Source organism: Panthera tigris, chromosome C1 (assembly GCF_018350195.1).
Source record: "Panthera tigris isolate Pti1 chromosome C1, P.tigris_Pti1_mat1.1, whole genome shotgun sequence".
NCBI lineage: Eukaryota > Metazoa > Chordata > Mammalia > Carnivora > Felidae > Panthera > Panthera tigris.
Window position 1 is genome coordinate 93,479,073 of NC_056667.1, and position 12,699 is coordinate 93,491,771.

General features: G+C 54.1%; 1 protein-coding gene across 1 annotated transcript; it reads right to left on the bottom strand.

Annotated features, from left to right (window-relative positions):
- Nucleotides 1–5,318: 5,318 nt before the first annotated feature.
- KCNA10 (potassium voltage-gated channel subfamily A member 10) lies at nucleotides 5,319–7,209 on the bottom strand. The gene is given in 2 exon segments (XM_007076399.2): nucleotides 5,319–5,624; nucleotides 5,627–7,209. Coding segments are annotated over 2 exon segments (1,533 nt in total). The 5' UTR covers nucleotides 6,921–7,209; the 3' UTR covers nucleotides 5,319–5,385.
- Nucleotides 7,210–12,699: the final 5,490 nt, after the last annotated feature.

Sequence of the window (12,699 nt, forward strand, 5' to 3'; positions counted from 1 at the left end):
TTGTTGAACACCTGCCATGTGCTGTGATAGGCCCCTGGGAATGTGGTCGTGCGCATTATGGATAATAATTGGATACAAAGGTGATTATACATATGTATATTTATTTATTTTTTGCTAGATAATGATAAGGCTGTGACCTGGGGCCTGCCACGCTCCCTGCCCCACAGAGAACGTCCCCCTCCGGGGCCATGAAGGCCGCCCGGCAGAGGGAAGCAGAGAAGGGCGATGGGTGGAGAGGACTTGAGCTCTGAAGGTGGTAGTGTTTGAGTCCCCAGACTCAGCTACAATCTGCTCTTGTCCTGAATTTCTCAATCTCGTGAGCTGATAGAGTCCTGAGTTGAATTTCTGCCACCTGCTACAGAAAGTGGCCTGCCGAACGTGTTCCTGTACTAGTGTGCACACCCCCAGGGAGTCCTGAATGAGTGGTGGGGCCAGGGTTGCATGCAGAGCAGAGTGAGGGCTGGGCAGGGCCATCGGAGCTGAGAAAGCAGGCAGGGAGCCTCGCGTGTGAGCAGCGTCTCGGGTGGCCTCCTCTCCCGGCCACACTGCAGGGCAGGTCTGGGCCCGGGAGGCTGTCTCAGAGCTCCCGAAGAGCCTTCCTTTTTCCAAGAGTGGCCGAGTACCTCTGAGTGGGCTCCTTTGCATGGGCGGTGTGGACCGGACGAGGCTGGTGCAGTGAGTGGTTTCAGTCTCTCTGAAGTCCCAGAACCGCAGGGAATGTTGCCCGCCCAGGGGATGGAATTACCACCTTTTGTTTGCATGTGGGTGACGTGAATTGCGGGTGACCCACAGAGGGGCTGGATCTCTGGGCAAGAAGGTGAGGGGTAGGACAGTTGGAGTACCTTCTATGTCTGATCGCCCTGATTTTGTGCTCCCTGCATTTGGGATGCCTAACATGACTCCCCCCTAGTCTACCATCGGGAGAGGTTACTTAGCTTCCTGAAGCTTCCATTTTCCTATCTGTAAAATGAAATGATATCTGACTCATAGTGGTTACTTCAGATGAAATGAAATGACAGGTGTGTAGAGCAGCCTGAACAGGTAGTTGGTTATTGAACATGATGTTATCTGGTTCCTACTTTTCCTTTCCCACATCAGTTCGTTCTATTTTTATGCTGTCTTTGAAATCAGTGGTCTTCTGCTTAGGGTCAGGATCTGACGTGGATGGCAAAGGCATGTTCCGTCTGTATTTGGGCAGTGCTAATTGGTCCAAAGTGACAGCTTTTTTTTTTTTTTAATGTTTTATTTATTTTTGAGACAGAGAGAGAGCGCTAGCAGGAACGGGGGAGGGACAGAGAGAGAGAGGGAGACACAGAATCTGAAGCAGCCTCCGCGTTGACAGTGGCAAGCCCTGTGCGGAGCTCAAACTTATGAACCGTGAGGTCATGACCGGAGCTGATGTCAGACGCTTGACCGACTGAGCCACCCAGGAACCCCTGAAATGACAGCTCTTAAAGAGCAATCGTTCCTTTCATTCATGTGGTGCTTTCCAGCCTAATCACGTTTAGGAGCACCCCGTCACTGATTCCTCCCAACTGCCTGGGGAGGTGGCTGTAATTCTGCCCATTTCTCAGATGTGCAAGTAAGCTCACAGAGGGTGAGTACGAGTATAACAAGCAGAGAAGGAGGGGATCACAAGGGACTGTCTCTAACAGAGGGCGGGTCCCAAGCAGCCACTTTGGCAGCCTGTGGACGTCCTGAAGAGCCCCATTGACCAGGTTGGGTGAGGGAGGGCAGCCGGGGCCTGCTCTTTGTGGTGGGCAGCGAGAATCCTGCCACATTTGCTGTGAGGTCAGAACTTTTTAATCTGTGTTTTCCACATAAGGAAACTGAGGCCCACTGAGGCTCCGGCCCTACAGTTAGTACAAATTCAACCAGGTCCTTTGATTCCAAGTCTAGAGAGCTTTCCGCTCAAACACACTTAAGTTTTTGAGACTTAAAAGCGCTTGTTTTAAAATTTTTTTATGTTTATTTTTTAGAGAGAGGGAGAGAGAGCATGAGCTGGGAAGGGCAGAGAGAGAGGGAGACAGGATCAGAAGTGGGTTCTGTACTGACAGCAGAGAGCCCAATGCAGGACTTGAACTCATGAACTGTGAGATCATGACCTGAGTTGAAGTCAGATGCTTAACCAGATGAGCCACCCAGGCGCTCCTTTCTGGGTTATTTTTTTTTTAAAAAAAAAGGTTACTTATTCATTTTCGAGAGAGAGGGTGCGTGCGCTTGTGTGCGAGCAAGCAGGGGAGAGGCAGAGGGAGAGAGGGAGAGAGAGAATCCGAAGCAGGCTGCACCCTCAGTGCAGAGCCCCGATGAGGGCTCCATTTCACGACTGAGAGATCATGACCTGATCTTACACAGCTCTTTGCAAAGACAGCCGGCAGGATGTGGTGGAAAATGCGGTCCTGTCTGCCCCAACTCCCTGGGGTGCAGATCTCCTTGCAAACTGGAGGTTGGGCAGATGGACGCTGAGAGCGCCCCCAGCCTGTCTCCCTCGGTGGTTGGGGAAGAAATAGACGACTCAGTGCCAGCACACGGGGACTGGCACACCAGCCCCGTTGGCAGCAGTGGCACGGGGAACGGAGGGCTTGCCTCTGTCGCCCTACTTCCTGGCACCAGCCCAGAGGTCCGGACCTGCTTCCTAGGCGTCAGAAGCTTATGAGCAAGCCTCCTGACCCTGTAGGGGTAACTGCACTGCCTAAAGGAACAGACTGGCTCCCTTCTGCCCTGCTGGTCTACACCCTTTCTGGCAGGACGCTGGGAAGAGAAGGGCTAAGGCTGCAGGCTCTGGGACTCTATCTTGGTTTGGGGGGGGTACTGGTCCCCCTGCCCTGGGGTCTTTTTATTTCACACTGTTTGCAGCACAGGGAGGTGTAAGGCCAGCATGTGGCTCTGAATACAAAGTCAGAGAATAAGAAAGCTGGGCCTCAGGAAAACTAGCCTCCCTGCCCCCAGGAATGTGCTGAGCCCGTCTATGTGACCACAGCCCCAGTGTCCTTTCTCCCGAGGAAGCTGTTCTCGTGGAGCGTGCTCTGGGCAGGCGGCAGGGTGGGATACATTTTGGCATGAAGACACCTAGATTTAAAGCCCTTTCTACTGCTTCCTGGCTGTGTGCCCCTGAAACTCTCTGAACCCATTTCCTCACCTGACGAAATGGGGGGAATAATGTTTACGTCAGTTGGCTGACGTGAGGGACAAAGGGTCTCATCTGTCTGTGGGGAGAGGTTTCAGTGCAAAGAATTGTGATGATGTGGCTCCCTGAAGAAAGAATGAAGGCATGTGGACTCTTTGGTCAAGACCACCCTGAGGACCCTTGGGATCTCAGAGAAATAATTTTTGCAAGGACTCTGCGTAGGTAAGAATTGGCATTGCTCCAAATCACCTTTCTGGCACCTTGTGTGATCTTGTAAAAGAAATGCCACAGGAGCCAGTGGGAAAAATCTGCTCATCAGGCCACTGTCCTGGAACTGGAGCCTAGCACAGGCCTTCAACTTGATCCCACGTGTTTGAATCCAGGAGTGCCTCGGGACATCTGGTCAACCCCACATGCTAGGGAATTGGAGAGTGCCCTGAAGGACAGCAATTACAGAGGAATTGAGAAAATTGTGAGAAAGGCACCCCAAAGCCCAGGACCCTGAGCTCAGGTCTGGGAGAGCAGTCCTGCTTGCCCAGGTCTCAGGGTAGTAATGTCTTGTCTAAAGCCCAGGCTTCACATAACTCAGTGTTAAGTCATAGCTCGGGGCTGATGGAGACTGGGGTTTTTGGAGCAGGAAGGGACCTTAACGATGACTAAGTCCACCTTCTTAGGGCATAGACTAAGGACAACGAGAAAGAGGAGAAGCAGCTTTCTCTCACACCGGTGCCTTTTGGTCAGGCTGTCAAAGAGCGGAAGCTGGATGGTGGTATCTGTGGCTACAGCATTGTGTCTTGCAGGGTTGCGTGAGCCGGGTGTGTTCCAGGATTGTGTGTTGTGGGTCGTGTGGTTTGGGTTGGGTGACGTGGGGCTGGGCGGTGACCTGCTGCCCAGAGGCCCGGAGTTCCGATGCTCACTCAGCTTTGAGGTCTGGCCAGAGTCGGGTTTTGGGCCCACAGAAGGCCCAGGCCTCCTGACTTGAGAGGATGAACTGGAGGAGGCAGGGTAAAGACTTCCTTCTCCGTCTTTTGGGGGAAACCGGCTCTGCTCTCTTGTCCTGGGAACTTGGTGGGCGGAGCAAGGATCCCCTCTCCAGAGGGCAGTTCCTCAAGTGAGCCTGCCGCCACCACCGCCCTCCTTGGGGAGGCCTGGGATCTGGGCACACGTCTTAGGGCCCTGCTGCTCCCACCCCGGCTGTCCTCCAGGCTTCTGGCCAGTTCCTCATGACTCAGTGGCAGCTGAACCCCGAGGCAGGTGGACAGGTTCATTTTCCTGGAGTGGCACTCTGAGGCCCTGGTGCACACCCTTCCCACGCTCAGGATCGCCAGCCTGTGTGCAAATTCAGAGATGGGAGTGTTTCTGCTTGCTTCCCGCCCAGGGAAGGCACTGGGGAGCAGGAGCTCAGGCAGACGCTGCCTTCCCAGGTTGCAGGGAGATGCTGGAGTCTCTGGGAAAGAGTGTTCCTGCCCCGAGGTCTGCTGGGTCCTCTCAAAGACAGAGCCCTCACATCCCTCTCGCTTCTCTCTCCCCGGTTCCATTGCCTCCACAAGCAGAACGAGCACTGGACGAGAAGGTAGGTGTGGGTTCCAGCACCGGCTGTGTCACCGTTTCTGGGTAAGTTGCTGTCCCTGGGTTTGTTCACCTGCAACATGGGAATGATGATCCAATCTGCTCTCCCGGTTATTTTGAGATGCAGTGAGAGAGTGTTGGTGAAAGAGCTTTGGAAAATTTAGGCAACGTGACACAAGTGTAAGATATTATTATTAAACAACCCGAGCACGTACTCACGGCTCCCAGCAGTCCCCGGCCTTTTAATATGCCTCCTCTTGGGAAGACCAAAGCCAAGGCTCCTTCACCTTTAATGTGGAAATGAATCACTCGGGATCTTATTACAAGGAGAATTCTGACTCAGTAGGTCCGAGGTGGGCTTCGATTCTGCATTTCCTTGCTCCCAGGCGATGCCAATACTGCCGGTCTTGGGGACCACAGGTGAGCAGCAGGGACCGCCCCTCATGGAAAAGGAGAATGAAATCTTCCGACAGTTGGTTGAGAAGAAACAGCTTAGAAACTATGGCGGAAGTATGGGTTGATTCAAACAGCTTGTGGTCAGAGATGGCCTGCTGTTCCCAAAGGATGGACTTTGGTCTTTGGAAAAATGGAGAGCAAGAGGCAGGGAGGAGAGAGAGAGACTGTGAGGGTGGGGAGAGAGAGACAAAGAGACACGGGGAGACTCAGGGAGCCAAGGGGCCCTGGACAAGTCACTTCCTGGACCTCTCCGTGGAGCAGCCACCATTGGTCTTACTAAGAGAGTCTGTGCTGCCCATTCTTGAGCCCACACTGTTGAGGATTTTGTCGATTTCACCAGGGATGTTTTGCTTCTCCTCATTCTCAGTCTCCCGATGGTAGAAGTAGTTAAAGTTGGAGACAATGACAGGCACAGGGAGGGCAATGGTGAGGACCCCAGCGATGGCGCACAGAGTGCCCACAATCTTTCCCCGGGGGTGGTTGGGCACATGTCACCATAGCCCACAGTTGTCATGGTGACCACTGCCCACCAGAAGCCATCAGGAATGCTGGAGAAATGGGACTCTGGCTCATCCACCTCGGCAAAGTAGACCGCGCTGGAGAAAAGGATGACCCCGATGAAGAGGAAAAAGATGAGCAACCCCAGCTCCCGCATGGAAGCCTTCAGCGTCTGGCCCAGGATCTGCAGCCCCTTGGAGTGCCGGGAGAGCTTGAAGATGCGGAAGACGCGCACCAGCCGGATGATCCTCAGGATGGCCAGGGACATGTTCTGCTGGGTGCTGGGCTCTGTCTCCTGGACCAGCTCCGTGATGAGCGTTGCAAAGTAGGGGATGATGGAGATGATATCGATGATGTTCATGATGTTCCTGAAGAAGTCGGTCTTGCTGGGGCAGACCACGAAGCGGAGCACCAGTTCAAAGGTGAACCACACGATGCAGGTGGACTCTACCATGAAGAAAGGGTCAGTGAACATGGTGTGGGAGAGGACCGCCTTGCTCGCATTGAGGCTGGGGTCTCTCACCACCTTTAGCTCCCTCTCCTCCCGGAACTCCGGCAGCGTTTCCAGGCAGAAGATGGTGATGGAGATGACCACAACCAGCACAGAGACCACGGCCACCCCCCGGGCAGCGCTGGAGCTCTCGGGGTACTCGAAGAGAAGCCAGAACTGCCGGTGGAAGTCATCGGTGGGGAGCAGTGTCTCAGGGTCTTTGATGAAGCCTTCATCCTCCCGGAACTGGTCCATGGCCTCGTTACCCAGCTCATAGAAGGAGATCTCATCGGCAAAGACATCGATGGGGACGTTGGCGGGGCGCCGGATTTTCCCACCTGATTGGTAATAATACAGGATGCCATCAAAACTGGGCCTGTTCCTGTCAAAGAAATACTCGTTTCTCATGGAGTCAAAGAACTGCATCCTTTTGTCCCGGTCTCCCAAGAGGGTGTCTGGGAACTGACTGAGGGTTCTGAGCTGGGTCTCGAACCTCAGCCCGGCAATGTTGATGATCACCCGTTGGTTTCCTTCATTCAAGACCACTGGCTCAGGCCCTGGGGAATCGACATAGCCGCCTGCGAGTTTGGAGAAGGCTGTCTCATGGTTGGTGCTGTCACCGATGAGGATCCTCCAGTTGGAGAAGGGGCTGCTCCCAGGCCGGCCTTTTGGGCTGGTTGGGTCAAAGTCTGTGGCGTAGCCTGGCTCTTCCTGGATTTCGTCTGCGTTATCAAAATTGACCAGAGCAACCTCCATTTCTTTCCAGCCACACACATCCATCCTAGGGGAGTCAGGAAAGTAGCATGAAGACCCTCAGTGTTCCCTGCGTGCCGCGAGCTGTGGAGAGGAAGAAAGTCATTATGCAGGAAGCAGGATCATGGCCTACCCATGGGTTAGTAATGACATTTTTAGCCTGGGAAAGAACCTCATGGCTGCTGGGGCACTGTTCTTCTCTCGGAAGCCACTCACACCCCCCGAGCTCGCACACACGAACCACTAGACGCAATTGCAAAGGAGCCTGGCCGAGAGGGAAACACTTCCTCCAGCCAAGGAGGGTCTCCGTACAGGACGGCAGACAGAGGCCATAATGAAAGAGGAAGTCAATGCTTCTTAATAACCGAGTAGGTCATTTTGCGTTTGGATGACGTCCGCCAGTTCCCCCAACGCTTTTCCGTGCCACCTCAGCCAGCTTCTTTCTCTCATGCTTTGCACGTTCCCCCTTAGCTCTACCGCTCCCTCCTGGGCCAAGCGCTGGGGCGAGTGGGGTAGAAGAACCCAGCTGATTCTGCTGGGAAGGGAGAACGAGAGGACGGAGGCGGGTGGGCAGCAGACGGACCCTCTGCAGCAGTGCATGCAAGCTGTCTGGGCCCGAGCCCCTCCTCTGTAACTGCCAGGGCTGTTTGGAGGCTACACTAAATGAGATGGCATATGTAAAATGCTCTATCTGGTGGAAAGAGCATTAAATTTTAGCTATTATTTTTGCCAACTTCTTCACACTATAGGAACTTTAGAAGCTGACAGCCATTGGTATTTTTTTTTTTTTGGCATACGTTTAAAATGTTTATGGGGAATGATTTCACTTGGAAAAATCATTTTAGGCAGGTGGGAAGTAGGTGTGTGTATGTGTGTGTGTGTGTGTGTGTGTGTGTGAGCTCATTGGGGACAGGGTCAAGGAGAGTTTGCCCAGTGGGCTTGGGTATCTACAAACACAGACTGAGTTTTCTTCCTCGGGTCCACTCAGGCTTCGGTTTCAACTCAAGGACACTAAGGCCTAGAAGGCTGGGGGATGCAGGTGGGAGAGAGGTAAAATCCATGGTGGTCAGAACCTTGGAGTTTCATATCTAAGGATACCTTGAAGTATACAGTGTTATAGTCTTTTCAAAAATAATTCCTCATTTGCTTGTCTCACTAAACGGCAATAATTATGTGAGTTTGGAAAACGTTATTTCCCTTTTACAGACGGGAAAACCGAGTCACAGGGACCAAGTGGCCTTCCCAATATCATACTAGGGGTACAGATCCCCAAGCTGAGCCTGCCTCGTGGCCCAGGGCCTTTCCTGCTAGATCAGGGGACCCCTGTGTGGAAGCTGAGGCCTTGTGGGGAGCTGCGGGCCGGGGCCATGGAAGTGGGGGGCGCTCTGAGCCCCGTCAGTCCCATGCACTCTTTTCTCAGTTCGGGTGCAGAGCTCAGATCTGGATGGCCAGGCCTAGTGGAGCCCCTGCCCTGCTTCTTAGGAGTGTGTGGCGTTTGCAGGCTGCCTGACTTCACTGAGCTGCTGCTTCATCGGCAGTGGAGTGGGAGAGGATGTGCCCACCACCAAGCATGTCAGACGCTGGCCCTTGGTGACAGGTGATGGCCCTCGGTGACCGGTAGGGTGATTCAAGGCAGGATGGAGCAGTGGTTAGGAGCTCTGAGCCAGGACCCAGTTGATGTGAGCTAGCTTCCTGGCTCTGTGCACAGTAAGCCCTGGAGAAATGTTCCTTCACTGTGACCCATGTGATAAGTTAGGGGGCTTGTCCTGGGCCACTCGGCTAGGTAGACCTGGGGCCCAGGCTCCAGCTCTGTGCCATTTGGTGACATCAGAGCTGTATCTTTTCTCCTTTGGGGTCCTGGCCCCGGAGAGGGGGGATCCTGCTTATCTCCTTCTTGGTGTGAAGGAGATAAGCACTTTCTCCAGGCTGAGAGGAAGGGGTGCCATCCAAGGCCCCTGGGGCAAGGGCTTGGGAACCATTTCTGAGTGGCTAGGGTGGGCCTTATTGGGAACCTTCTCTGGAGGCCAGAGGCAGAAGGCATGTGGGGATTAGGGAGAGCTTCCTTGGCCAAATAATTAACTTCCTCTCCTGGAAGCCAGGCCATTTGCCTTCTCCCTCCTGGTCTCTTCATTCCCAGCTCATAATGGCAGACGGGAAGGCGGCAGAAGAAGGTCGGTGGTGTGGCAGGTGGGAGGACAAGGCCAAGTTCAAACAATGTATTCTGTGGTCTACAGAAGCGTGTCATACAGTGGCCCATGGGCCCCATTTAGATGAGTAAATGTTGACAATTATAGACACGGGGAAAAGAGAACTGGTCTGGGGACAGGAGTCCTGGCTTGACTCTCTGCCCCATCACTTAGGGGTTGTTTATTTTTGAGCAGATCGCTGGATCTTTATGAACCTCAGTTTTCTGATCTGTAAAATGGGAAAAATAAGGGTAACTCCCACTTCAAAGCTTATACTGAGGTCTAAATAAGAGAACAACAGCAAGAGCACTTTGTAAATTGTAAATTCTTACAAAATTGTAACTAATTACCCTCCCCCCATTTCCCTTCCCTTCTGCTCCTGTTCCACACAGAGACACAATGTAATGCACTTGCAGGCTGGGAAGTTGTTTCTGTGGCCTCACACTGACCCAGGAGGAATTCTCACCTCACTGTCTTCCTGATCCTCTCTGCCCCGCCCTGCCTCTGTCTTTGTCCCTGTTTTGCTCCTGCCTGGCACACCCTGCCCCCCCTCCCTCTGCCTGTCCTTCTCCTCCCTGCTCATTGGGGACTGCTCAGGTCCCACCCTGTCTGAGGGGCCTGCTCTGGCCAGGCCGCTCGGAGAGCCCTCCGCCTCCCCCTGAGCTCCTGGCCTCCCTGCCTGGATCATTCACCTTTGTACTGGGAGTGCTACTTTCTGCAGGGTCAGCCTTAGCTCTGAAGCTCTCGCGTGAGCTTTCCGAGTGCAAGATAGTACCTAAGAGTTTTTCCTTCTGCTCTACATGATCCTGGAGGACAGAACTCCCCTCTGATGATCTCTGTCTGCATCGCCCCACTGTCCAGCTCAAAGTGGCCGTTAGGAAGACGGTTAACGAGCATCAGGGTGATGAGGGAAGTGGTGGGGCAGTGCCAGGTTCAGAGTTTTCTGTGGATGTGCACTTAAGTCGATGAATGAATGAATGAATGAACAAACGAATGAATGAAGTGCAATCCCATGAGGGTAGGGACTGTGTCTGCTTCGTGCACCATTATGGTTCCAACACCTAGCCCCGGGCTTAGCCCACCCCAGCGCCCAGTTAACCTCTGGTGAATGAATGAGTGAGTGACGAGCGAACCAAGTGTTGGAGACAGCATATCAGGCTCAGAGCCAGGACACCTGCCGTACCTCCACTGCTTTATGATTGCTGACTACTTATGTTTCCTCATCAAGGCTCCATTTTTCCATCAGTGATAGGAAAATATGCTGAGTCAAGGAAGCCAGATTTCAAACAGGTACATATAGAATAACTCCATTTATACAAAATTCTAGAAACTGCTAACTAGAATGTCAGAAAGCAGATTAGCAGTTGCCTGGGCCTGGGGACAGGGAGGGAAAAGGAGGGATTGCCAAGGGGCCAAGGAAACTCTTTTAGAGGCGATAGTGGTGTTTATCTTAACTGTGGCGATGGTTTCACAGGTGTATACATACGGCCAAACCCATCAAGTTGCACACTTTAATCTAGCATGCATCATCTCAATACATATGTTTAAAAAAAGGCAAACAACTAAAAAAAAAAAAAACCCAAAAACCATAAACCCCAAACCTCAGGAAATAAAAATGCCAGCGATTGTTCCAGGTTTTTGTAAGGATCAAAGGAGGCGTAGGGATGCTTTGTAGAACTGCACGGGTCATGTGGAAGGAGCGGGTTACTCTTACGTAGTGCTGACCACAGTGCCAGACCGCCCCTACTCATGCTGGGAGGGCTGTGCAAATCGTTTGGAAAGAGTGAATGCACCCGAGAGGCAGGGCAGAGTGTGGCTCTCAGGGGCCACCTGGCAGGCTGCACCCCTGCAGGGCAGACAGTCGGGAGGCCACCCTCTCTCAGAAGTGTGCACAGCATCAAGGCAGCCCCTGGCCCCAGCAGGCCGACTCCCCTCTGCTTCGTGCTGGGCATTCTGCCCGTTTGGTGGCGGAAGAGAAGCCGCACTGGGGGCCAGCCGCTTCTCTGCTGAGGTTTCTCTGCTTTCAGTTGGGCTGTGCAATGACCGTTTCGTGCAAGCCAAGATGGGAGCTCGTTCTGCCCCCGGGCCCTCCTCCTCTGCCCCACACAGGACCCCGGCGGAGGCGGGGCGGGGGGGGAGACAGACTTTCTGGGTGGGGTGAGGGTGGAGCTGAAGGGCAGGGGGGGTTGGGGGCTGGGCAGGGTCCTGCGGGGTTCTTGATGGCTGTCCCTGAGCCTCACATCTGTTCTTCTGTCCAGCATTCTAAGGCCTCAATAGAATGACCAGAACTCAGGCTTGAGCTTTCACCCACAGCTGAAGTGATCGTTGTATTCAAGAGTCTTCTACGGTGTCTGCCTCCACTCACCATCTCTGTGCTTGCCTGGCCCAGTGCCGAGACCGACCGTGCATCTGGTTAGAGCAGCTCCTTCCCTCTCTGCGCCACCCCCACCCCCCACCCCCCAGACAAATTGTACTTCCTCCCTGCAGGCCACTCTCAGCTCTGGTCCTGCCACCTGCGTGACTCACTTCTACCTTCACCTGAAGGTGGAACTTTCCCTAAGGGGGCCAGGTGACCGTCCTCTTGTCCTCCAAAGTCCCTGGGCAAGGTTTTGGCACAGCATTATTTGATCCACGAGCTTTATCATCTTTGGGTCCCTCAGTATCTTTGCACATGGGGGCAGGTGGGACCAGTGAGTGCCTTCTTCTGACCTTTGCTCGGTCCCCTTCCTCCAGAGCCAGACAGGCCTGCGTGTGAGTCTCAGCTCTGCACTCGCCAGGTACGCAGCCTTGGGCAAGCCGCTGCCTCTGTGAATCCCACTTTCTTCCTCTCGGCGTGGATCTAATCATCCCCCCTGCCCCCTTGTTCTTGGGGGGAGCAGGAGATAACGTGTGTTGTGAATACCACCACGTTCCTAGGTGGAAGCCACTATCATTTTGCGCTGTCTTTTCTGGAAAGCCTCCCTGGCTGCTTGGTGTAGACCACAGTGACCCCCGCTGCCTCCCTGCGCTCAGAGCACCTCCTGTTTGTACTCGGGCTGCAGATGAAGCTTTGTGGCGCTGATGGGCTCTCTCCTGACCAGACTGGGCACTTCCTGCAGGCAGGGCCTCATGGGGGCTGAGCCCTGCGCCTCTCCCAGATGTTCCGAAGGCATCTGTGGGGGTGCTGGGTTGTGGGCTCCTCAAGGTCACAGAATGATGAGAGCAGTCCTGTCCTGAGCTCCTCCCATGGCCTTTCCCCATCCATCGCCCTTGGTCGCTTAGCAACCCCAGCACATCCTACACACTCAGGTGAGGTGGTGGCCTGTCTGAGTCAGAGCATGGCTGAAAGAAGTCATCACATGAAGACGAACGTGTGCACTGCAACACAGGGCCCAGCGGACAGGGAACGTGGAGCTGCGTAGTTGAGCTCAGATGTCACAGGGGTGGCAGCACGGGGTGGGGGGATGAGGAGGCAGGCATGTGGGCCTGGCACAGGGGCTCCCACTGCGTGCTGCTGAGGGGACATGGAGGAGGCCGGCCTGAGCGCTGCTCTCGGCTGGTCAGAAGAGGGCGTCATTGTCCTGCTGGAAGAAGTCCCTGGTCCCTCCGTGTAAATCTCCACAGGGCCCCTCCCTTCCCCA